Source organism: Manis javanica, chromosome X (genome assembly GCF_040802235.1).
Source record: "Manis javanica isolate MJ-LG chromosome X, MJ_LKY, whole genome shotgun sequence".
Taxonomy (NCBI): Eukaryota; Metazoa; Chordata; class Mammalia; order Pholidota; family Manidae; genus Manis; species Manis javanica.
Genome location: NC_133174.1, coordinates 17,238,404 through 17,263,759, shown reverse-complemented (window position 1 = coordinate 17,263,759; position 25,356 = coordinate 17,238,404). Strand labels below are relative to the sequence as shown.

Here is a 25,356-nt window from a genome sequence, read left to right as displayed (position 1 = left end):
TTCGAGATAATGATTAGGTATGCTTGTCATGCTTACTGTAGCAACAAATTCAGTATTATTTTTATTACAATTCAGAATAGGTCAATCACAAGCTGTTCTGTAAAAACAACATGCTACTTTTAAAAAAAGGCACTGGAGGCTGACTCAAGAGCAGCATTTTATTCTGTGAATTCTCATATTATGCTAAGCATGGCCTGTTCAGATGGGTTTTTTTTTACATGAAGGAAAATCAAAATTGAATAAAGTTTCAGGGACTAATTTACTCAACATTTCTTCAACAAAACTGTGCATGGCTAGTTCGTGGGCATCTAGACAAAATAATTTATTCAGATTAAAATTCTGTCCTTAAAAAACATTTGTGCCAGTGGTAAATACAAAGAGAGCTTAAAATTGGTCACGCCTTTGGTTAAGAAAGCATACCAAGGGCTTGTCTATACTTTGTTTTCCTTTAATACTCATACTGATCATTTATAGAGAGACAAGCACATTGTTAAGTAAGTTGGTTTTCTGTCAATTAGCTGTGCATTAACATGATGGAGAACTGTTAGTATACAAATCTTGACACCAGGCAAATAATTCCTTTTCTCCTTTTTCCAATTCATCACCTGATGTGAGTTCCCCAACTTTCACAATGTCGAAAGATCGGGTGGAGAACACGACCGTCTGTTGTTGCTTTTTATCTGGTGCATCCATTTGCAGTTCCTAGGTAGAATTATAAGTGAAAGCAGAAAGTGTGTTATAGTTGGTTTTCACTAGTTTATGTTCTTGTATTTGACTGTTATACTTAGCCTCATCTCAAAAAAAATGTATAGCATTGTTTTAAAAAATTACAAAGTAATTCATGAATACTTGTTCATTGTAAATATTCCTACAATGTAGTAGTGTACTGAGGATGTCTTTACACATAGAGCTTTTAACAACCTTAGGAATAGATATGTTAAGAGTGTAGATAGAAATGACTTCTATTTTGAGAAAAGCATCATTAGAGATGTGCTGAATCAAGAGAGTCGACATACAGAACCAACAAGGATTTTTTTTGCCAACTCATGCTGATGTGTAGCCAAACCAGCTATTTATCAGAATAGCTACTCATACTGTTGAAGAATGTTTAATATATGTGTTACCAAGAAGAATGTAGCTGTATACTATCTGAGATATACACCATAGGTATCTCAGCCTTGAACTTGTAGATTAGGAAAATTCTACTTACGGAAGTAGAATTACTCAGTTTGAATATTGTCCAAAACAATGAATTCAGTACAAGTTAAACTTACAGTCCCTGCAGAAGCATTTTGTTTCTTTAGCCATCTTATAAACTTTTTTCACTTTTCAACTTTCATTTGAGCTTCCTTCAATCGACGACCCAGATGTTTAATTTGGCTTTGCTGTTGGTTGGGCCGATATAAAGTTTGGCCACTTGAGAAGGATGAAGGATGCCTAGAAAATTTTTGTATTATAGACTGAAAAAATGCACAAATTAAAATGTAAATGTACAGCAAGTTCCAAATTTTATTAAAGCATCTTCTAGGAAATATTTATAGACCTCAGTACTTGGAGCAATACTGCATGTAAGTTTGTAGGCCAGTTATCATTTCTGTTTAAGTTAAATAGCTTAGTTCTTTATCAGCTACTTATGAAGGTGTATAGATGATGGTCCTGCTGCTGCTACCAAGTTATAAAACATGGTATTAATTTAAAGTCAGTGTTCCTGGAAAATATTGTGTAGTAGTCATTGAATCTTTTTTATATACTACATACTAACACAGAAAGAGTAATAAACTTCATAATGGCTGGGAAAACCATGTTTTTATCAGTGTTGGGCTCGCACGCAGCCAGTGCCATGCCCATAGTCCCCTTGGCCTTGCCACTACACGGCCCATGGGCCCAACTTCCAACTGCCAGCATCAGCCTGGGAACTTTCTTGTGAAAACAAGAGCCCATGTGTGGGGAAAGTGCCCGAGAATTAATACCTCCCCTGCTAATGAATAACTTGAGTTCCATGTTCTATACTGATTCGGACATTCCCAGGAGGGATTAAGCTCCAGTTACTCATGGTGGTAACATATTTACTAACACACTGGGCTGCTGCCCTTCCCTGTTTCACTTCTCTGCTCCCTCTCATAAGTGGTTTATGGGATCACCTCCTCCCAGATAAACTACTCATGCTCAAATCTTTGTCTCAAGGTTGCTTTGGGGAAATCCCAAACTAAGAATGCATTCAAAGAAGGCCTTAAGAAAGCACTTTTCCCTCTTCAGTTGACTTATAATTTGGCTACTTATTTGGCTCTTTAAGTGACTCATTCTTAGATAGTAGCATGAGTTCAAATAGCAGGAAGCCTAGGGTCATATATGGGAGCAGAGAAAATTACATCATTTATTTGACCTTGATGCTAATAGGGTTAATTTCTATATTCAGTGCTTATATGGGCAAGTTAGAGAACATCTATTTCATGACAACAGACCGAACCTTACACCAGGCCATCTGTCGGGCAAATGTATAGCCTTGAACATAAAATAAATGGACTAAATTATGTTATTGGGTCAGCACCACTCATCTTTACTCCTGAAAAAAATCCAGCGTGTTTGCCTGATGGTCACCGTGTCTTCTTCATGTACTAAATGAGCAATTTTCATTTCAAATATGACTATGTGAAAATAGACTACCAACAGGTCCTTTTCAGTCTATTATCTCTTTTTCTGGAAAATGAAAGCTTAATTTGTAAATAAGAAGGGCTAGGCGAGACATGGTAATGGAAAGAAAAAAAGGAATGTAACTGGAGCAGTCGTATCCTGTCCATGTTGTTTCAGATCATAATACAGTCTATTTTGCTACAACATGCATTTCTATAATGTGAATTGGCTCACATGCTATTCGTAAAGGAAAGAATAATGTCACTGTAATTTACATGCAATTTATCCTCAGCAAGGGGAGCCAGAATAGTGAGAGTAGAATTACAACCTTCAGTAGGAAAGGAAAAAGTCCTCAGCTCTGTGCAGCATGGTCAAAGGGAACCCTTTGGGCTGTATTTCTGAAAATAAGAATTACCACCTGCATCTAGGACTCTTTCCCCAGAAAGGCAATCCTGGTCCCTACCATCCATCTTTACTGCTCTCCACCCTACTCTCCACCCTCAGTGGTTTCTTGGTTCTTGGCAGGTTGTACTGCCTCTCATGTCTACTTAAGAGGCAGGCACCCTGGCCCAGGGTCCAGTTCCATCTGTGCTGTCCCAGTGCCCACTATCTGCTCTAACTGAAAGGGTCACCAGCATTTACACTCCATTGTTGTACATTTTTTTTATATTTACCATGGTGGCCTCCAGCCATCCTAAGCTACCTGTCTGGTGGTACAAGGTATCTCCCCAGGTACCAAACATCCTTTTTGTTAGTGCTCCATTTACAGGGTTGCATATGTTTTGAGCACTCTGCCCACCCCTCTTTTTCCGTATGCCCTGTTATTATCTTTTGTGAGATATTAGGCAGAATGTGACCATTTTCAGAAATGCCCCCAGTGGTGTAACCCTGGAAAAGGGTCACTTTTACCTAACTTCAGAAACAATCTGTAGCTGGTGCTGACGCATCTGTTCTGTTTGTGGTCTCTGTAACAGATACTTCATTTCCTTTCGAAGACATTTTGAGATTATTCCAGACTCTGCATAATCAACTATGTCATATATTATCATTGTCTTGGGAATGTTTTTGAGGCTTAATTTTCACCAGTAATTATTTCTGCTACCAGAAGATGCAGGGGTTTCATTCAGGTGACTGGAATACTCTATAGAAAAAGCAATTAAGAATTGTGTTTTGGTTGTGGGTGCTTTGAAATGTTTTTAGATACATGTCCCAAGATTCCATTCCAAGGGTACTTCATCCAAAAAGCATTCCTTGATCCCATCTCTGAACTTCACCAGCATCTCTTTTATTATCAACTACTTGATGTTTGAGCCAGCTGTGTACATTTTAGCTCCTTACAGGATGGCAGGAGCCTAGTCACACAGTATCACACACATGGTACCACACTCACTAAATATTTATTTAATGCATAAACGTTTCAGTGGCACATATGACTCAGATAAATTAAACTCAGGATGAGTCTAAAAACTGACAACAGCTATGTGATCTGCATACCTGGTAATGCTCATTCATGACATGCTTGGGTTGAGAGGACATTTGCACAAACCTTTTTAGAAATTAGCTCATCTCTTGTCTAAGAAGTGAGTTTCACTGCTTTCACTTGGAATAACTGTAGAAATCCCACTTTTCTCTTTTTAAAATTTAAAATGTCAAATTAGGAATTTAAAAAATGCACATATATATAGTCAATTTGACCTTATAAATGTTCAGCTATGAGATAGGAATAGAGCAAGAAGAGCTATGATGCTAGGAAATGGAATAACAAACAGCTAGGCTTTTAGGGTATATACCGCAGGCCCATGCTTGCACTCACACTCACACACACAGGCAGTTCGCCCTTTGTATCATTTAGGCATGCATGAATTTCAATTACCACCATTTAATTGAATGTTTAGTCCTCCAACAACATGGTTCAAATTTCAGTTACCACAGTATGACTGAGTAATTGCAAAGAAGTACAGCCTCTGTTGCTAGCTGCTCTTCAGTCCCTAGATCACAACATAAATGACAGATGTGCATGATGATTAGTGACAAATTCTGTCACTTCTTTCGAAATGTATCCATGACTGGTCACTGGGGATTTGTTATTCAGGTCCCACACAGACGGCAAAGTGAGTAGCTGTGTTGCCTCTTTGTCTCCCAGTGATAGACCCATGTGACATTTTACAAAAAAAGATAATTGGAAGAGGGAATAAGCCAAGAAAGAAACAAAAAGTGGCAATGCTGGAAGTGAAATTCAAATAGAATGTACATGGAGTTCTAGAAGAAACAGGTGACCATGCGGATGCAGTCACTGCCATCATTCAAGAGACTGCAGACAGGAAGCTAGAGGAACTTATTGAAGGTAAACTTAAACATAAATGAGGAAAGTGGCTGAGACAAAAAGAATAAAGCTGTCCCAGAGGAAGTGACGCTGGCAAAAGACACTTCACCTTAAAGGAACTGTGAGATAATTCATGACATTTAAAGCACAAAGGATAGAATGTTGGTGGGTGATCCAAACTTAGAAAAGAGTATGACAGTCTGCCAAGGCAGAGAAGAGATGCTCACTCCATATTGTAAGCTATCTGAGAAGAACAAGAAGGCAAGCACTGCTTAAACTACTCTCAAGAAATGGTTTTTTTACAGCTTTATTGAGATTCACATCTCATACAATTCATCCTTTTAAAGTGTTGAATTCAATGGTTTTAGTGTATTCACAGTTGGTAAGTTTTTTAATAAAGAAATAAAACATTTTAATTCTCATTGTTTCTAACATTTTAAATTATACTGTACTGATTGAATTCTTCATTTTTTTTTCCTTCAGTTTCCTATATATTATAACAGACAGTAGAAGAGTTTTCAGTGTTTGGGCATGTTTGTTTAAAGGCACGGGGCACTCACAATGTTCCCCCTTGGTCATTCAGCTTGCTTTGCATGGTTTCGGTTTGCGCGGTCACTTTCACCACCCAGTACTACCCGGCAAGTGAGGACTGCCCATGCATGTGATTTCCAGAGAGTCAGGCAGTAAGACAGGTAAACATCTCAGAACTGTCGATGTGCTCTGCACTTATTAGCCATGTGACCTTGGGCAAATTTTTAAAAACCTCATTAAACTCCATTTTTCTCATCTGTTAAAGGCTCACCTAGCTTGCCAACTAAAAAATTAAAGGAGATAATATGCAATATAAAGAGCTAAAAACAGTGTCCATAAAGGGCTCAATAAATATCAGCAATGTTCTCTCTCTCTCTTTCAATATGTCTATCTGGGGACTTCCTTCTATGACACCAATCCCTGGCATAATCACAGTCTTCAAGTATACAACCCATGTCCTTAGCAAAGATAGCTGGTGTCCCCAAACTCTACTTATTTCCTGGTTCAATTCTCTCATCTTCTAGGTGAAGGCTCCAAAAGAAAGAAACACAATTGGGAGTCTCTGAGGCACTGCATTCACTTTCATTTACTGTTTCACACTGAAGCAACTGGGAGAATAGTTAAGGTCATATGTTATTATTATGAAGTAGAATTCGGGGATCCCTTGTTTCTTCAGAACTTGTAAAATGTAGGTAGTAACAGTACCTGCCTCTTAGAGTTGTTATGAGAATAAAGGGAGTTGGTATTACATCGGCATTTGCTATTATTATTATTCAGGCATCTAGTTTAAGTTCCCTGATTCAGCTCTGCTGTCTGATCAGTTAGGCAAACCAGAAACCTAGGAGCCACACTGGACACTTTCCTTTAGCTTACCTCCCTGTCTGTCAGCAAGGCCTACTGCTTTTATTCTTCAGTCATCTCTTGTGTCTCCAGCCTCACAGCCGTAAACCAAGATACGACCATCTCTCCTAAAATAAGTGTAGAACCTCCAAATTAGGAGAAGGCTCTAATGCATTCTCTACATCACAGCAGATGTATCCCACTCATTCGACTAGAGCACCTCATTTCTTGAAACACTGCACCAGCTTCTCATTGCACACAGAATCAAGAAAAAATGAATAAACACCTTACTATGGCCAAAAGCTCTACATGATGATCTCTTGCCAGCCCTGCAGCCTGACTGCATGCCACATTCTCTCTGCTCTCTGCTCCAGCCCTACAGTCCTGCTTTCAGGCTCTTTGCTTGTGATGTGCCACCCACTGAGCTCTAGACTGAGGCTGTGACCCATTGCTGATCACCTGCCTATCAACCATTTCCCACTTCTCCCTTGCTCGTGGAATCCTGATTTTTTTTTTCAGGTATGGAACAGTAATAATGTCCAGGAGGAAGGGCCCAAGCACATGAACCATGATTGTTCCAAGTCAATCATGGGAAATGATCCCATTTTCCTTTATTAGTGATTGGTTTAGGTGGAGCATGTGATCCACTTTTGACCAATGTGACCTGAGGGGAAGTCTCTTTGGGGATTTTGGGAAAGACTTTTCTTCTTGAGATGAAGAGAAAAAAAATGGCAGGAGTCCCCTTCTTCCTGTCTTTGAATGTAAGTGAAAATGTGATAGTCATCCTGTTACCATGTGAAGGAAGCCAAGAGGACAAGAGGACTGTGGAAAAGCTGACCCAGAACTGTGATGTCCTTGAGCTGCTGCATTAGCTAGTTTAGGACCCACCTATCAATAAATGTCCTTTACTGTTGAAGCCTCTTGTGATTGTGAATATTCTATAACATGTAGCAGAAAACAAGTGAACAATAATAGAGCCCTTCCTTACTAGGTCAAATCCCCATCATGCACTCTCTTAGCACCATGATTTTTTACTGAGATAAAATTCACTTAATATGTAATTCAACATTTTAACTACTGTAAAGTATATAATTCAGTGGTATTAATAAATTCACACTATATCGATGGAGGAGACGATCAAGATGGTGGTGTGAGTAGGGCGGCAGAAATCTCCTCCCAAAACCATATATATATATATATTTAAATACAGCAAATACAACTAATCCCAAAAGAGAGACCAGAAGATACAGTACAACAGCCAGGCTACATCTACATCTGCGAGAACTCAGCATCTCACGAAAAGGGTTAGAGACAAAGCCATGACCCGGAGGGACCTGAGCACTTCCCCTACCCCAGATCACCTGCGGGAGGAAAAGAATCAGAGTGGGAAGGGAGTGGAAGCACAGGACTGATAAATAACCAGCCCTAGTAATCTGCACCAGGAGCACAGACACACATCGCATGGTGTACTGGATGTTAGAGAAATGGAAAAGTAAAATCTGAGATGGAGACTGCAAGTGGGTCCCCACAGCTGGCTCCCATGGGACAAAAGAAAAGTGGGTGCTTTAAAAGTATTAAAGGGACAAGGATTTAACAGGTGGACAAAATTGTCCTGGCACACTCAGCCCAGGAGGCTAGGAATCTTAAGGAACTTCAGGCACCCTAACCCCCTGGGTGAGAACGCAGCTCTGAAGCCCCTCACAGCGATAAGCAGCCTGCCGCTCATTCCATCTCACCGGCAGAGCAGGCAAACTGGATGACCTGCCACTGCCGCAGACCAGCTGGGGAGCAGCCCCTCCCACAGCAACCACACAGAGTCTTCTCCCAGCATGCAGCTAACTGGGACAGACCCAGAGGCTGCCGCAAGTGCACAACTGCTCGGCACAGGCAGAGGAAGCTGGAGAAAAGTCCTGAAGGCATGAAGGGGTGCCGTTCTCACCCAGTGCACCTGCGGCACCTAGCACTGCTGTAGGCTATCCTGAGAGCTGCCCTGCCCATGCTGGCTCAGGGAATTAACCCAGAGACTGCTCCCTGTGTGTGGGTAACTAGCACAGGCAGCACAGAAGTGCAAGGCAACCAACAAGCAGGAAGGGACTTTGTTCTCCCAGCTGACAAACACACCACCTGCCAGCAATCACTTCTATCGCCATGAAAAGGCTGAAGAACATGGTCCAGTCAGAAATCACTCAAACAACACCAGAGAGAGGGCCTAGTGAGATAGATATAACCAATCTTCCTGAAAAAGAATTCAAAATAAAAGTCATAACCATACTGATGGACATGCAGAGAAATATGCAAGAGCTAAGGGATGAAGTCCAGAGGGAGGTAACAGAAATGAAACAATCAATAGAAGGGCTTAAGAGCAGACTGGACGAGATGCAAGAGACTGTTAATGGAATAGAAATCAGAGAACAGGAATACAGAGAAACTGAGGCAGAGAGAGATAAAAGGATCTCTAGGAATGAAAGAATATTAAGAGAACTGTGTGACCAATCCAAACAGAACAATATTTGCATAATAGGGGTACCAGAAGAAGAAGAAGACAGAAAAAGGGTTACAAAGTGTAGTTGCAGAAATAATTGCGGAAAACTTCCCCAAGCTGGGGAAGGAAATAGTCTCCCAGACCATGGAAGCCTACAGATCTCCCAACACAAGGTACACAAGGAGGACAACACCAACACATATAATAATTGAAATGGCAAAGATCAAACACAAGGGCAGAGTATTAAAGGCAAACATAGAGAGAAAAAAGATCACCTAAAAAGGAAAACCCATCAGGCTATCATCAGACTTCTCCACAGAAACCTTACAGGCCAGAAGAGAATGGCATGATATATTTAATGCAATGAAACAGAAGGGCCTTGAACCAAGACTACTGTATCCAGCACAATTATCATTAACATTGAAGGAGGGATTAAACAATTTCCAGATAAGCAAAAGTTGAGGGAATTTGCCTCCCACAAACCACCTCTATAGGGTATTTTAAAGGGACCGTTCTAGATGGAAGTACTCCTAAGGCTAAATAGAGGTCACCAGAGAAAATAAAATCACAGCAAATAAAGCAGACCAATCAAACACTAACTTAAAAAAAAATAGAATCAGCTATCCACAAAAGCAGTCAAAGAAAACACAGAAGGGTACAGAATAAAACACCTAACATATAAAGAAAGGAGGATAAAGAAAAAGAAGGGAGAGAAATAAAGAATCATCAGACTTATTCATGTTTATAATAGCATAATCAATGAGTTAAGTTAGATGGTTAGATAGTAAAGAAGCTACCCTGGAAACATTGGTAACCAAGAATCCAACACCTGCAATTGCAATAAGTACATATCTACCAATAATCACCATAAATGTAAATAGACTGAATGCACTAATCAAAAGAGACAGAGTAATAGAATGGATAAAAAGCAAGACGCATCTATATGCTGCCTACAAGAGTCTCACCTCTATCCCCAAGACATACACAGACTAAAAGTGAAGGGATGGAAAAAGATATTTCATGCAGACAATAGGGAGAAAAAAGCAGGTGTTGCAGTACTTGTATCAGACAAAATAGACTTAAAAACAAAGTAACAGATAAAGAAGGATATTACATAATGATAGAGGGGTCAGTCCAACAAAAGGATATACCCATTATAAATATACATGCACCCAACCCAGGAGCACCTACATATGCGAAACAAATACTAACAGAATTAAAGGAGGAAACAGAATTCAATGCATTCATTTTAGGAGACTTCAACACAACACTCACTCCAAAGGACAGATCAACCAGACAGAAAATAAGTAAGGACACAGAGGCACTGAACAAAACACTAGAACAGATGGACTTAACAGACATCTACAGAACTCTACACCCAAAAGCAGCAGGATACACATTCTTCTCAAGTGCACATGGAACATTCTCCAGAATAGACCACATACTAGGCCACAAAAAGAGCCTCAGTAAATTCAAAAAGATTGAAATTCTACCAACCAACTTCTCAGATCACAAGAGCATAAAACTAGACATAGATTGTACAAAGAAAACAAAAAGGCTCACAAACACATGGAGGCTTAACAACATGCTCCTAAATAATCAATGGATCAGTGACCAAACTTAAACAGAGATCAAGCAATATATGGAGACAAATGACAACAACAGCACAATGCCCCAACATCTGTGGGACACAGCAAAGGCAGTTCTAAGAGGAAAGTATACAGCAATCCAGACCTACTTAAAGAAGGAAGAACAATCCCAAAGGAATAATCTAAAGCCACAATTGTTGAAACTGGAAAAAGAAGAACAAATGAGGCCCAAAGTCAGCAGAATGAGGGACATAATAAAGATTAGAGAAGAAATAAATAAAATTGAGAAGAATAAAACAGTAAAAAAACCCCAGTGAAACCAAGAGCTGGTTCTTTGAGAAAATAAACAAAATAGATAAACCCCTAGCCACACTTATTAAGAGAAAAAGAGAATCTACACATATGAACAGAATCAGAAATGAGAAAGGAAAAATCATGACGGATACCACAGAAATACAAAGAATTATTAGAGAATACTAAGAAAATCTATATGCTAACAAGCTGGATAACCTAGAACAAATGGACAACTTTCTAGAAAAATACAACCTTCCAAGACTGATCAAGGAAGAAACATAAAATCTAAACAGACCAACTACCAGCAACGAAATTGAATCGGTAATCAAAAAACAACCCAAGAACAAAACCTCCAGGCCAGATGGATTCACCACTGAATTTTATCAGACATATAGAGAAGACATAGTACCCATTCTCCTTAAAGTTTTCCAGAAAGTAGAAGGGTACGGAATACTTCCAAACTCATTCTATGAAGCCAACATCACTCTAATACCAAAACCAGGCAAAGACACCACAAAAAAAAGAAAATTACAGATCAATATCCCTGATGTTGAGATGCAAAAATACTCAACAAAATATTAGCACACCGAATTAAAAAGTACATCAAGAGGATCATACACCATGTTCAAGTGAGATTCATCTCAGGGATGCTAGGATGGTACAACATTCGAAAATCCATCAACATCATCCACCACATCAACAAAAAGAAGAACAAAAACCACATGATCATCTCCATAGATGCTGTAAAAGCATTTGACAAAATTCAACATCCATTCATAATAAAAACTCTCAACAAAATGGGTATAGAGGGCAAGTACCTCAACATAATAAAGGCCATATATGACAAACCCACTGCCAACATCATACTTAACATCACGGAGCTGAAAGCTTTTCACCTAAAATTGGTAACAAGACAGGGATAGCTACTGTCCCCACTTTTATTCAACATAGTAGTGGAGGTCCTAGCCATGGCAATCAGACAACACAAAGAAACACAAGGCATCCAGATTGGTAAGGAAGAGGTCAAACTGTCACTATTTTCAGATGACATGATGTTGTACATAAAAAACCCTAAAGACTCCACTCCAAAACTACTAGAACTAATATCTGAATTCAGCAAAGTTGCAGGATACAAAATTAATACACAGAAATCTGTTGCTTTCTTATACATTAACGATGAATCAGCAGAAAGAGAAATTAGGAACAATTGCATCAAAAAGAACAAAATACCTAGGAACAAACATAACCAAGGAAGTGAAAGACCTATACCCTGAAAACTACAAGAAACTTTTAAGAGAAATTAAAGAGGACACTAATAAATGGAAATTCATCCTATGCTCTTAGGTAGGAAGAATTAATATTGTCAAAATGGCCATCCTGCCTAAAGCAATCTACAGATTCAATGCAATCCCTATCAAAATACCAACAGCATTCTTCAACGAACTGGAACAAACAGTTCTAAAATTCATATGTAACCACAAAAGACCCTGAATAGCCAAAGCAATCCTGAGAAGGAAGAATGAAGCAGCGGGGATCTTGCTTCCCAACTTCAAGCTCCACTACAAAGCCACAATAATCAAGACAATTTGGTACTGGCACAAGAACAGACCCACAGACCAGTGGAACAGAAGAGAGAGTCCAGATATTAACCCAAACATATATGGTCAATTAATATACAATAAAGGAGCCATGGATATACAATGGAGAAATTACAGCCTCTTCAACAGTGGGTGTTGGCAAAACTGGACATGTATTCAAAATGGATCAAAGACCTGAATGTAAGTCATGAAACCATAAAACTCATGGAAAAAAACATAGGCAAAAATCTGTTGGACATAAACATGAGTAACTTCTTCATGAACAAATCTCTCTGGGCAAGGGAAACAAAAGCAAAAATGAACAAGTGGGACTATATCAAGCTGAAAAGCTTCTGTACAGCAAAGGACACTATCAATAGAATAAAAAGGCATCCTACTGTACTGGAGAATATATTCATAAATGACATATCCAATAAAGGGTTGACATCCAAAATATATAAAGAGCTCATGCACCTCAACAAACAAAAAGCAAATAATCCAATTAAAAAATGGGCAGAGGAGCTGAACAGACACTTCTCCAAAGAAGAAATTCAGATGCCCAACAGGCACACGAAAAGATGTTCTACATCGCTAATCATCAGAGAAATGCAAATTAAAACCACAATGAGATATCACCTCACACCAGTTAGGATGGCCAACATTCAAAAGACAAACAACAACAAATGCTGGTGAGGATGTGGAGAAAGGGAAACCCTCCTACACTGCTGGTGGGAATGTAAACTAGTTCAACCATTGTGGAAAGCAGTATGGAGGGTCCTCAAAAAAATAAAAATAGAAATACCATTTGACCCAGGAATTCCACTTCTAGGAATTTACCCTAAGAATACAGCAGCCCAGTTTGAGAAAGACAGATGCACCTCTATGTTTATCACAGCACTATTTACAATAGCCAAGAAATGAAAGGAACCTAAGTTTCTATCAGTAGATGAATAGGTAAAGAAGAAGTGGTACATATACACAATGGAATATTATTCAGCCATAAGAAGAAAACAAATCCTACCATTTGCAACAACATGGATGAAGCTAGAGGGCATTATGCTCAGTGAAATAAGCCAGGTGGAGAAAGACAAGTATCAAGTGATTTCACTCATCTGTGGAGTATAAGAACAAAGGAAAAACTGAAGGAAGAAAACAGCAGTAGACGCATAGAACCCTAGAATGGACTAACAGTTACCAAAGGGAAAGGGACTGGGAAGGATGGGTGGGAAGGGAGGAATAAGGGGGAAAAAGGAGCACTACTATTAGCACACATAATGCAGGGGGTGGCACGGGGAGGGCTGTACAACATAGAGAAAACAAGTAGTGATTCTATAGCATCTTACTATGCTGATGGACAGTGACTGTAATGGGGTGTGTGGTGGGGATTTGATAATGGGGGGAGTCTAGTCACCATAATGTTGGTCATGTAATTGTAGATTAATGATACCAAAATAAAAAAAATTCACACTAAATCATCACAACTATCTAATTCCAAAACATTTCCATCCTCCTAAAAGATACCCCACATTCCTTAGCTATCATTCCCCAGACACCAAAAGCCACATGTTATATGATTCCATTAACATGAAATATCCACAACAGGGACAATTTCAAGAAAGGGAAAGTAGATTAGTGGTTGATAGGGGCTGGAGTGACAGAGGAATGGGGAGTGACTGCTTAATTGGTGTGAGGTTTCCTTTTGGGGAGACAAGAGTCTGGAACTAGATGGTGGTATTATTTATACAACACTGTGAATGTACTTAGTACCACTGAATTGCACACTTTAAAATAGTAAATTTTATATTGTGTATATTGTATCATAATACCCTCTAGCTCCATCCATGTTGTTGCAAAATTTATTATCTTGAAGGATAAGGTCAGAAGGTTTTTTTGTTGTTTTTTTCAGCATCTTAATCCAAATTCCTTAGTTACATGTAATCTTGCAGGATGACAATATCTATTTTTTCAGTTATTTTCAACTTCTGGAAAAGATGTTCATCTTCCATAATTTGATGATAAAATTTCTTTTCCCCCATTATTCTGCAAGCATCAATGACTGCCTATAAAGAGAATACAAAATCAACTTTTAAAATAGTTGTATAATAACAATAATTATCAGCACACACTTAACATAGTTTTTCTGACAAATACATCAAATATTGTTCCTTTCTTCTAGCAGCACGCTATTCAATGAAAAGACTGTATTCTCAAAGAAAAGATTATGTAAGGATTTTTTAAACCACTTAAAATTTGTTTGCATAATTATATCTACATAGTTTTAATATGTAGCTGGAAGAGTAGCTGAGTCTACAATCCTCAGAGGAGCGCAGTTTTTAAAAAATCTGCTTTTCCCCCCTTAAAAACATTCTTTTCCCTTAAAAAACAAAACAAACCTATGACATCATTTGTGCTGTCAAAGCAGAGAAAACTTATCTGGTTATTAAATAGGTTGCCCTAGGAGATGCAATGAAAGGTGTTACTGGGGCCAACTCTCTTTTATATGTTTATTAACCCATCCCTTCCAAATGGAAACAGGTACATTTCGCATTGCTTAGCCCTCCCCCTTCTTTTAGACTTGATTCTCAGTAGCTAGAGTAGAAAGCAAATGGTTTTCTTCTCTCCCAAATGTCAACATTTTGTACTCAAGGAAAGCACATGAGAGGGCAGAGGTGGAAGAGTCACAGAAAAAAAAGAGGCTCAAATCCTGCCCTGGCCCTATTTGCATCATACCCTTCTTTATATACCCATCCTTTGCTGATAGCTATACATGGACTTTGAGTAGCAATTGAAGTGCTCCCCACCCTCTTCCCACCCCCCATAAGTATGTGCTGACTCTTATAACACATATTTATATTACATATCTGTGCTTCTCGCCACCAAGGGTAAGCTTATGTGGAGGCAGACTGGTGTTGATGAAAATTCAAGTATCTTTTGATTCCAGATCAGTGTCTCTTTTCCCTTGCATCTCAGGATATGTTACTTGTGTAAGTGTGGCAACCCTGGTGTTATACTGTGGGTATAAGGCTTTAGAGGAGTGACTGAGACCCGCTCAACACTTGGAATCTCTGTTCTTTTTACTTGACACACAATACAACAGCAAACCTTAATGTATTTTCTATTCCAATTCACACTTTTGTCATCCAGAATATTCATTTTTAAATTTGTTTTTTAATTCCAAAGCTTAGAACACAGACACATATGGAAATGAAGGAAAATATAGAAATGGTTGTAGTTTTATTCCTAATGCATTAAATTGAAGGGAAACAGTTTACTAGAAATGTGATGGAACCTTCCTTTAGGCAGATCATTTTTGTTTTCCATTTCATTAGTTTCTTTACATATCGTGCATCTGAAGAGAAGGCAGCATTGGCATGTATCTCCATTATGCTTTCTTGCCATTAATTTCCTGCAGGTTCTCATTAGCCATCCCCTCAGTTACACTGAAGGTAAAAGCAAATAGTTGTACACCGAACAGGTCTGGAAACCTGTTATGTAATCTCAAACTATATAATTCTTTTTTGAGAATTTCTTCAGATATAACTATATTTACTTAAGCTCAGGTTACTTATATATGGTATTTCTTGTCAGTTCTTGCCTCCTCTACTTCACTCAGCTACCACCACCAATCTCTCCAAGCCCCAGTTTCTTCATTTGTACAGTGCCCCATGTGTGGCTCAGCTGTGTCAGGTGCACCCTGGTCTCTTAGCCAAAAAAACCCATGCCTGGCAGCACAGGGCTGGCTTCCTGCCACCAGTGAAAGGGATTTGAAAAGTCTGCCCTCCAATGGCCAAGATGTTCTTTCTCAGACATCTGCTATGTGTGTGGCCAGACTCAGCAAAGTCTTTCTGGATAGGAAGGGATGGCAAAGAGTCCAGCCCCAGATGAAAGGAAAGGGTGAAAACTAGGCAAAGATTCCAGGACAGCAGCCCGTCAGCCTAGGATTCAAGAGGCAAGTTCCCTTCTTAGTGGGTGACTCAAAGGGTTAGAGGGGGACATCTCACAATTAGACACCTCCCCCGATACCTGACATCACTGTGGCCCAGAAGCCCCCACAGCCCTGTGGCTGCTTGCTGGCCTAGCTCCATGCTAGGGCCTATCAAGTTACTCTAGATTCCTCAACCCACTTCCCCACCCAGCTGGAAATTCTCACTCATGAAAGTGGTAGAAACTGGCATCCTGACACGGAACAGAGTCTCTTGGTTTGGGGCCAGTTCAATTATAGATAGATTCCAAATTAAGAAAACTGCCCTAACTGCGGGTATTGCTTCAAACTCAAAGCATGGACACTGCGGTGGAAACCCAGAGAAGCGTTGAGGTCTCAGTTCCGCCCTGACAGGCCTCTCCAAGTTCCAGCTTCGTGTAGGCATGTGGAAATAACATGTGCCCGAGTGATCAGGGGCCGCATAAGAGAACATATTTAGTGGTTGAGAGCGTGGGCACAGGAGTCAGGCTCAATGACAGTTCCTTCAACTTTCTAGTTGTGAGAACTTAGGCAAGTTACTTAGTCTTTTTAAAAAGAAGATAATAACACAACCTACATTCTAGAGTTCATGAGAATTAAATGGTAGTGCACATAAAATGTTTAACATCGTACTTGATAATGCTCAATAAGGGCAGCTATTATTAACAATAATGTTTTTCCTTTTTACATAAAAGCCCAACCCTCAAATAGGGATCTTCAGTTTAAAATAATAGTTGCTGGATGTTAACACTCAAGAATTGTCAGTAAGCCAGAGGTATCCCAGGCCATGGTGGTGGTGGAAGAGGACACCTTTAGGACTGTACTTGCTAAACCATATTATGCTGAGGATTGTCTGGGGGTCTTGTTAAAATGCAGATGCTGATTCCATGGGTCTGGGGTGGGGTCTGAGAGTCTGCATTTCTAATAAGCTCCAAGGGATGCCAGTGCTGTGGGTCTGCAGACCACACTTTGAAGAGCAAGGCTTTAGAATATTCTAAACATAGTTTGTGAATGAGCTACAGTGACAACCCTCTGTAAATAAGCATTGCTCTGAAAATAGACCATCAAAGTAGGTAACTGAAACGAGATCTCTTTTTGTACACATGGTTAACCAATTGTTCTAACACCATTTGAACCGCCTTGACACTTTGGATGAAAATCAATTGGTCATCTATGTGTGGGTCTATTTCAGAGTTCTCTATTCCATCCCATTGATCTACATGTCTACCTTTATGTCATCACTACACTGTTGGGATTGCTGTAGCTTTTCAAGTCTTGAAATCAGGGAGTGTAAATCTAACTTTTTTTCCTCTTCTCCAAAGTTGTTTATGCTCTTCTACATCCTTTCACTTGTTTTTTCTTTGTGTGTGTGTGAATACATGAAAAAAGTCATTGGAAAATGGTAAGGAAATGAAACTAGAAACAGAAATAAGAACAAGGGAAAAGAAGGAACGACAACAACAAAAATTTGTGAAACTCCCCACCCTCCATAAGTGAACTTAGGCTAAAATCTGAATGGACTAAAATTTGTTTCTTTCATATTAGGAAAGAAGTAAACTGAAGAAAGTTGGATCAGTTTGCTAAGACACAATTTCTACATTCAAAAAGCAAAGGAGTTGAGTAAATTTTGAGTGAGAAAAAATCCACTTCCACAGGTTTTCTATCAACCATGAATCCAAGTGGTACCAAAATTTATTTTGAAGCTGAAGTAAAGGGGAAAGGAACCCTAAACTGTTCTCTCCAAGTTGGGTATGTTCTGATCATTCAAAACCCCTTGTAAATGTTTAGTGAAAAACTCGTGCTGAAGAGTATGATCACATTTTTATAAGAACAAAAATTTTATATATTTGTGTGTATATTCTCCTGAGAAAAAAATTCAGGATACACAGTAAACTATTAACAGTGATCACCCCAGGTGAGTGAAAGTTGTAGCACAGAGAAGAAAGGCATAAAGACATATTTTCCATTTTAAAAAATCTCTGTGCTATTTTCCATTTTTCCAACAGTTACTTTGTAATTTAAATAAAAATTCAAGTTATTATACAGCATTTTGATAAGTTGTAATATACAGACAGTGCTTTCCAGTTGCAGCCTCTAAGGTTCTCATTTGCTTCAGCCTGGGGACAGTAGGGGCCACAGGAGCTGACCTGGGAGAACCCCAGTTCCTGGAAAAGTCCCATTATGTAACCTCAGAGACACAATGATTGATGATATTTTATAGGGACAACTATAAGTTTATTCTGTAAGTGAATGTGGCATGGATTTATTCCTTGAATTGAGGATAAATATCTACTTTCACATTTGAAGTCATTCCATACAAATGAACGAATATTAATGTTTCATATTCCATATGAAAATACTCCATTTGATACATTTCTGAAACTGAGTTAAATTTTCTCTGATATTGCCTGAGAACACAGAGAAAAGCAGTCTCTTTTCCTTCTCTAATATTCGTCAGAGAATAAATGCTGCACATCCTGGATCTGATTAGAAACTGTCAGGCTGTAATTCATTCCAAATAATATTTTAGCTAATAAAGGGAGATCCTTTGAAACATGATGCCTAAAAAAAAATACTACCTTCTTGTTGGGCTGTTTAATGGTGAAATAACTTAGTCCGTATACTTGAATGCAATTCAGATACTGTATAAATGTTGAGAAGCTAAATTAACATCAAATGTGCATCATGAAATATCACCTCACTCGACGGCTTTAATACATTTTTTCCGCTGAGATACTTGTAACCATGGCCTTCAGTATGATGAAAAATTTTAAACATGATGACAGGTGGAAATGTCTTGCCACTAAATCTGAAATAAGGACCCAAAACTAGTCATTTGGCATCAGGTTTGGGGCTCAGCTACTTCTTCCCCTTGTTTCTAACATGGAGGGTAAAGGCTATGCCAGAGTATACAAAGAACTGGTCATGAAATGGATTACAGAGGGTGGAAGAGCCACACTCTGGTGTGTGAGCTCATAACTATTTGTATATGTGGATCCAGATTGAACACATCATGGGAAATGAGACCCACTCTCAAGGTAACTTTTGGCTCAAGAGTCATGCCTCAGTTTCTTCGTATAATCAATGTAAATAAGAACAACACATTTACTTTGCAATGAGGAGGTATGAGGACTTAAGAAAATTAATTTCTAAGACTTCTTCATATTAACTAAGTACTTCTTGAAATAAGTCAGTATAGAAACATTACCCGAATCTAACTTTACACTTCATGCTGGGATCTTTAACAAGCTCAGCCTCTAAGGGGCTCACTTCCTTCAGCATTTCATGTGTCACACGATTTTCCTGAAATAGATGATAGTACAGTACATGGAAGGTGGCACCCTGCCCAGACATAATTTAGTATAAAGGCAGCACAGTAAAGTGAACAGTACACCAGACTTGCAGTTCTGAAGACCTGGGTTCTAGTCTTGGTTCCCCCACTGATTATCTGTGTAGTCTTGAGTCAGTTACTTCATTTGTTTGGCCTCCAAATTTGGGTATGTGTCCCTCCTTGAGATCCCAGGCACTGTTCTTTCCCCATGACAACATTTTCCACGATGTATTGTAATCAACTATAAACTCGCCTTTGTCTGCTACTAGTCTGTAAGCTTCACGAAGGTAGGGGCAGGGTCTTTCTTCTTGATCACCATATTCCTAGCATCTAGTACAGTGCCTGAAACACAGCAGGTATTAACAAGTATTTGATGTTGAATAAGTCATTGTAAAATGAGGATAATAATAGTAATGTTACTAGCTGTTAAGCACCTTTTATATACCACATACTATGTTAGATGCTTTATACACATGCCTCATTTAATCTTTATGCCTCAGCAATATTATTTGAATATTATTATTCCCATTTTACAAATGAGCAGGCTGAGGCTCTGCGAGTGTCAGCAACTTATCCAAAGGCATACAGGTAGTAAGTGGAGAAGCCAGGATTCAAACTTATATTTGTTTGACTTCTAAAGGCTCCACTTTTCTCTCCTTATGACCCTGCCCAACCTTTATGCCTATGACAGTCACATAAAAATGTACACCAAGGGCTTTTAAAATGATAAAGCATTATTAATATAAGGTAGTAAGTCGAAATGTTAGGATAAAAGATGAAAAGAAAACTAAGTTCCTTCTTTCTGTCACTAAAAGACTCTAAAATAATGACAAAACTAGTATGAAAATGAAGCACAAGTTCCATATGTGAAGACAATGGACAATGGACCTTTACTTGGGTAGACTTTCTATGTTTTCTGCTTTTACTGACATCAGAAATGGGTCTGGGGTCAGATGATGCAGAAGTGTACACATTGCTCAGTCCTTAGTTGTTTTCAGAGCTGCTAAAATTCCCTTGATGTGACTATTACTAATTGTAGACTGCCTTAATCATGGGTGATTTTATTAGGAGAATATTTGGTATTCTACAAAGGAAAGCTTAGGACTCTGCCAGGGTTGCCAGAGTTATTTTTTGGGGGGATACTCATCATTGTTTTGCCTTTTTTTTTTACTCAAATAGGATCATATTCAGACTGCTCTGCACTTGCCTTTTTCACTAATGAGGTGTTTTCACTATCTTTGTATTGCAGCATCAGATGCAAGGCTGTGAGGTTTAACACTATGAGAACACCAACACTTACTTAACCAGTAAAACATTATACGTTTAACTTACTTTGCTGGAAGAGAATACTGCAATGAAGTTGTATATATATTATAGGAAGGATTCCTAGAAGTGAAATTGCTGGGTGGAAGGGAAGGGCAATTTTAATTCTGAGATTTTTATTGTTGGAAGATCACTGTCTCACATCCTCAAGTAATATATCAAAATCTGAAATATCATATTGCTTTCAGAAAAAGAAATAAAGTCACCCATGTTAAAAATAAATCCAGAAATATTCTTGTAGGGCTAGCCAAGCAAGCAATCCCAGAACCCCATGCAATATTATTAGATTCAAACAGAAGAGATAAAAAAGTTATATATTCTGTCTTTACTTAACAGACTTTTTAGCTTATAAGTTAATTAAATCTGTCGAAGAAAACAAAAAGTAAAATACATACAGCTGCACAAATTGTGTGCTTTAGGAGTTGAAATATTGCTTTGTCCATATGAGATAACCAAGCTCTCTGTATTGTATGAGCTGAAATATCTTTATTAATTTTGAGAGAAGAAAAAAAGGTTAGAATTTGTGAAGCAGTTTTCATTTTCAAAGCCTTGGGGAACTCTGAATTTATGCTTCTTCCTCCTACACCTCCCCATTCCCCATGATAAGACTGACCTAATGGGCAACATTTGGATGTGGTAATTGGAACTGGTCATTTGCAGAATCTAGTCAGAATAAGGATATGAAATACTTGAGAATATTTCCCTTGAGATAAAAAGAAGTCCTGGCTAAAACTTTATCATCAAAAGGCATATATATTATAAATGAAAAGTGTGAGGAGACATACTTGCTTTCTAAAAACATCTATGACCTAAAATGATTCTGTTATAGTTAGTTCTTAAAAACCCTGTCCAACTAGTTCAAGAGCTATGAAAATAGAACATGGAATAGGTCAAAGTTACAGTAGGTCCAGTTGTCTTCTGGGAGCAGATGACCATGCCCTAGAAAAAGAAACTCCCTTTTCTGATCTTTGCCTGAGCCAGGCTCATCCCTGTCAGGTCAGAGAATTCATCCACATTGGATCATATCCCAGCACTGGCAGACCGTAGGGATCTCTCTCTCTCCAAAACCACTCCCTGACCCTGTTATTTACCCTCACAGGGCTACATGCAAAGAGAGGTAGGTACTCCTGTAGTACATCACCGTTCGCTTGCAATATGCAGACTATAACATGTAGAGTCGAAAAGGCCTCAACCTTGAATCCTAGCTGTGGTCATTTATTAGCTGCTTACCTTTCTGCAAATCACTTACCTTCTCCCAGTTGCTCCTCATTTATAAAATGTAATAATAAGACTGCTTCATAGGATCAAAGAGGTATGTGCTAACATGCCTCATAAATTATGAAATACTATAATTAGAATTATTATTCAATTTGAAAGTAATTTTAAAACACACAGAAAACCTCTAATTTACAAAACAAGATGTATTTTATGTTGGCTGGGTAAGTACTGTATGGAAACTGTCCAGTTGTGGAAAATGATACAAAGTGAAAGACGAGAGTACTTACTGTTGTACTGTCTTTGTCTTCACATTTGACAAATGTCCTTTGTGGCCTTTTCCTGTGCGTGGATTATCTGTTTTTGGAACATCAGTAACGGACACCTTGGAGGGATGACTCATTTTCCTTATAATGAAATACTCTGAAAGTATATAAATTAAGTGTTGGAAGTCCTAATCTATATTATTATACTGTTGGAACGAGACTCAAGTGCCATATGATTGTTGTGCTAATTCCAAAACTCCTTAAAAAAGGAAGGCATTGTGGATCTCTTAATGTTGCTTACAGTTTACATTCTTTGTGTACTAAGAACACTATGAGGTACCTAGGAAAGACAAGGGGGTCTCTCCATAGCCTTCCTACTGGTCTCCCTGTCTCCAGTCTCTTCATCCTCCTAGTCATCGTCCACACTGCAGCTGGAGTGAACTTTTTAGGCAATAATCCAACCTTATCATTCCCCAACTTAGAATCTTTCAGGGACACCTCATTTCCTTCAAGCTGAAGTCCAGGCTCCTTAGAATAGGGTTTAAGTCTTTTCACAGTCTACCTAGTTCCATTCTCTTTCAAATCTCAAAAAACCAACTTTCATCAGCATTCCTCTCTATACTCTATGAGAACAAAAATTTGCCAAAATCAGTCAATGTTTTACAACTCGGTGCAGCTGCCCATGCCATTTCTCCTACCTGCAAAATGACTTTCCTACCACCAGCAAACACCAATTTCTCCTTCAAGACCCCAGCTAATTGATGCCTCTTCTCTGAAGTTTTCCACCTCTTTTTTTCACAGAACTGCTCACTCCTGTCTCCAAGATCCCATATTACTGAATGTATTTCTCTTTTACAGTACTTCTCATACTGCACCATACTTTGTTTTCGTGGCTCTCCCCCAACAAGCTGGTTGAAGGCAGAAGGCATCTTGCTTACTGTGGAATCCTCAGTGCCTAGCAGAGTGAGTTTTCACATGTGTGTCTAAAAGCTTTGTCCTGGTTTTATCATGGAATAGCTGCAAACTTGGGTGAGTCTCTTAACTTCTCAGTAGCTCAGGTCCCTCATTGGGAAAGTGAGAGGGTGTGTACTAAGTGATCTGATTCCACCTTTGATTTTCTATCCTTTGACACATTACTCCAGTTTGGATACAACTCCCAAATTTTTAGTAACTGCTTAGTCTTTTCTACTAAACCAGGGTTTTTAAATCTTTTCTTGTGGTTCCATGGGCCCCTGCAGACAGACTTCTTCTAAGGACTATGTTTTTAAAATGTGTAACATAAAATACATGGAATAACAAAGGACTCCAATTATACTGAAATCATTGTCCAAATATTTTCAAAAACAAGCTTAGAGAAATGTGTCTTCTTTATGCGTTAAAAAAAATGGGAGTTCTAATAACTGCTATACTTGTGAAGTGGTAATGAACAGCAGTGCTATTTAAGAAATCTGCCATGGCTGTAATATGCTGTGAAAATATCTATGCTTTCTATTGATGACAAAGTCACAGGTACCGCTGATAGTACTGTGGCTTGTTGCCTCCACTATAATGCAAAGAAATGCTAAATAAAGCTCAGTTAGAGGTTATGAAAATAAAGTTGCAATTTTTCCCCCATCCGACTTGGTATCACTTGAATTAAGAACTCCTGCCCTAATTTAGCACTATGTTTCATACTTTTATATACATATGGCATTCCTTTATTAAAGCAGAGCCTTCAGAATCTCAATATTTTTTCTGATGGGGAGGATGGGGATGGCTTGGAATATACAATTCTCTTAAGAGAAAGGCAGCCCTTAACATGTGGGAGTTGGCCCAGCACTCAAAGCTGGGCTTCCTAACACCCAATCCAGAGCAAAGCCTTGCTTTCTTGAACTCACCCCAAAATCACCCAACCAAAGCCCAAAGCCTATAGTAAATCTTCCTAATACCCTCTTATGGAATGCCCCACTGTTTCCCAAGGTGTGCGTTTTCTTTGCAGTTGAGAAATAAACACAACTTGCACAACTACAGATGTGTTCCTAGTGGTGTCAGGGGCACATCACCACACAAATCCCCAGAATCTTCCGGATGCCTGCCAGGATGAGTTTACACTTTCTATGGGGTTAGGATGTGAAACACAGAATGAAATATGAAATACACCCCTTTAAAAGACACTATAATCATGGTATAGGAGAGTTCACAATCTGTAAAGGCCAACTAACTAGGTTTGGATCCTGGCTTCCCACTTCCCTTGTGTATGGCTATGTACAAATTATTTTTCTGTGCCTCAGTTTCCTCATCTATTAGGTTGGGAATAATAATCACACCCTATTGGAAAGGTTAGGTGAATATCAGTAAGGAACTTAGATCACAGCTGGGCACATAGCAAATGCTGTGTTCCTATTCTTGTTAATATATAATTATTATTACTTATTTCGACTACTATTAAGAGACAAACATTTGGTTCACAGTGAGGGGCATGCGCTTAAATATTTTAAAGAGAAAAAAAATGTCAGGGCAGTGTAGCACACAGAAAAGACAAGTAGGGACTCTGGCATCTTACTACCCTGATGGACAGTGACTGCAGTGGGGTACGGGGGGGGGGACTCGATAATAAGGGTGAATGTAGTAACCACATTGTTTTTCTCGTGAAACCTTCGTAAGATTGTATATCAATGATACCTTAATAAAAAAAATGTCAGGGCCTTTAGAGACCAAAGGACGTGACAAATTAGGTTAAATTTAAAACCTCAGAAAGGTCCAGCCCACGGAAAAAAAAATTTGAAAACCTTTTATGAGGTAAACCCAGGCCTCCAAAGTCCGCGGCTTCCGGCTGCGAGGCTTTCGAAGCCGCCAGAGGACCGCCGAGCGCCCCCGCCCGGGGGCCTCCGCGTACAGGATTCCCAGCCCACGTCGCTGGGCGCCCAATCGCCGCCACGAAGGCCAATTACCAGAGCGGAGCCGCGCCTGGCACCTCCCTCCTCGCGCCCCCGCGTGCCGCCCACACTGAGCTG

At 39.1% G+C, this 25,356-nt stretch overlaps 1 protein-coding gene across 2 annotated transcripts; it reads right to left on the bottom strand.

Annotated features, from left to right (window-relative positions):
• Positions 1-451: 451 nt before the first annotated feature.
• Positions 452-25,269, bottom strand: CXHXorf58 (chromosome X CXorf58 homolog). Of its 2 annotated transcripts, XM_017653219.3 has the most exons (8): positions 25,132-25,269; positions 22,387-22,520; positions 21,278-21,373; positions 19,437-19,531; positions 18,926-19,037; positions 14,200-14,327; positions 6,785-6,788; positions 452-702 (listed from the first exon to the last, which is right to left on the bottom strand). In XM_017653219.3, the coding sequence occupies exons 2-8, from the start codon at positions 22,498-22,500 to the stop codon at positions 526-528; spliced, it is 726 nt and encodes a 241-aa protein (XP_017508708.1). In that variant the 5' UTR covers positions 22,501-22,520; positions 25,132-25,269; the 3' UTR covers positions 452-525. The 2 variants fall into 2 exon arrangements, 1 of the variants encoding a protein (XP_017508708.1); XR_012127283.1 differs by lacking the exons at positions 452-702; positions 6,785-6,788; positions 18,926-19,037; ... (1 more) ...; positions 21,278-21,373; positions 25,132-25,269 and having other exon boundaries at positions 14,116-14,327; positions 22,388-22,521.
• Between the last annotated feature and the right edge of the window lie 87 nt (positions 25,270-25,356).

Excerpts from the sequence above, each read along its gene's own strand:
- CXHXorf58 (XM_017653219.3), bottom strand. The coding sequence starts at position 22,500 with ATGAGTCATCCCTCCAAGGTGTCCGTTACTGATGTTCCAAAAACAGAT. Across the intron at positions 21,374-22,386 it reads AGACAAAGACAGTACAACAG|AATAAAGATATTTCAGCTCA; the intron begins TAAGTACTCTCG and ends TCTCTCAAAATT. Across the intron at positions 19,532-21,277 it reads AGCACACAATTTGTGCAGCT|GAAAATCGTGTGACACATGA; the intron begins GTATGTATTTTA and ends CATCTATTTCAG.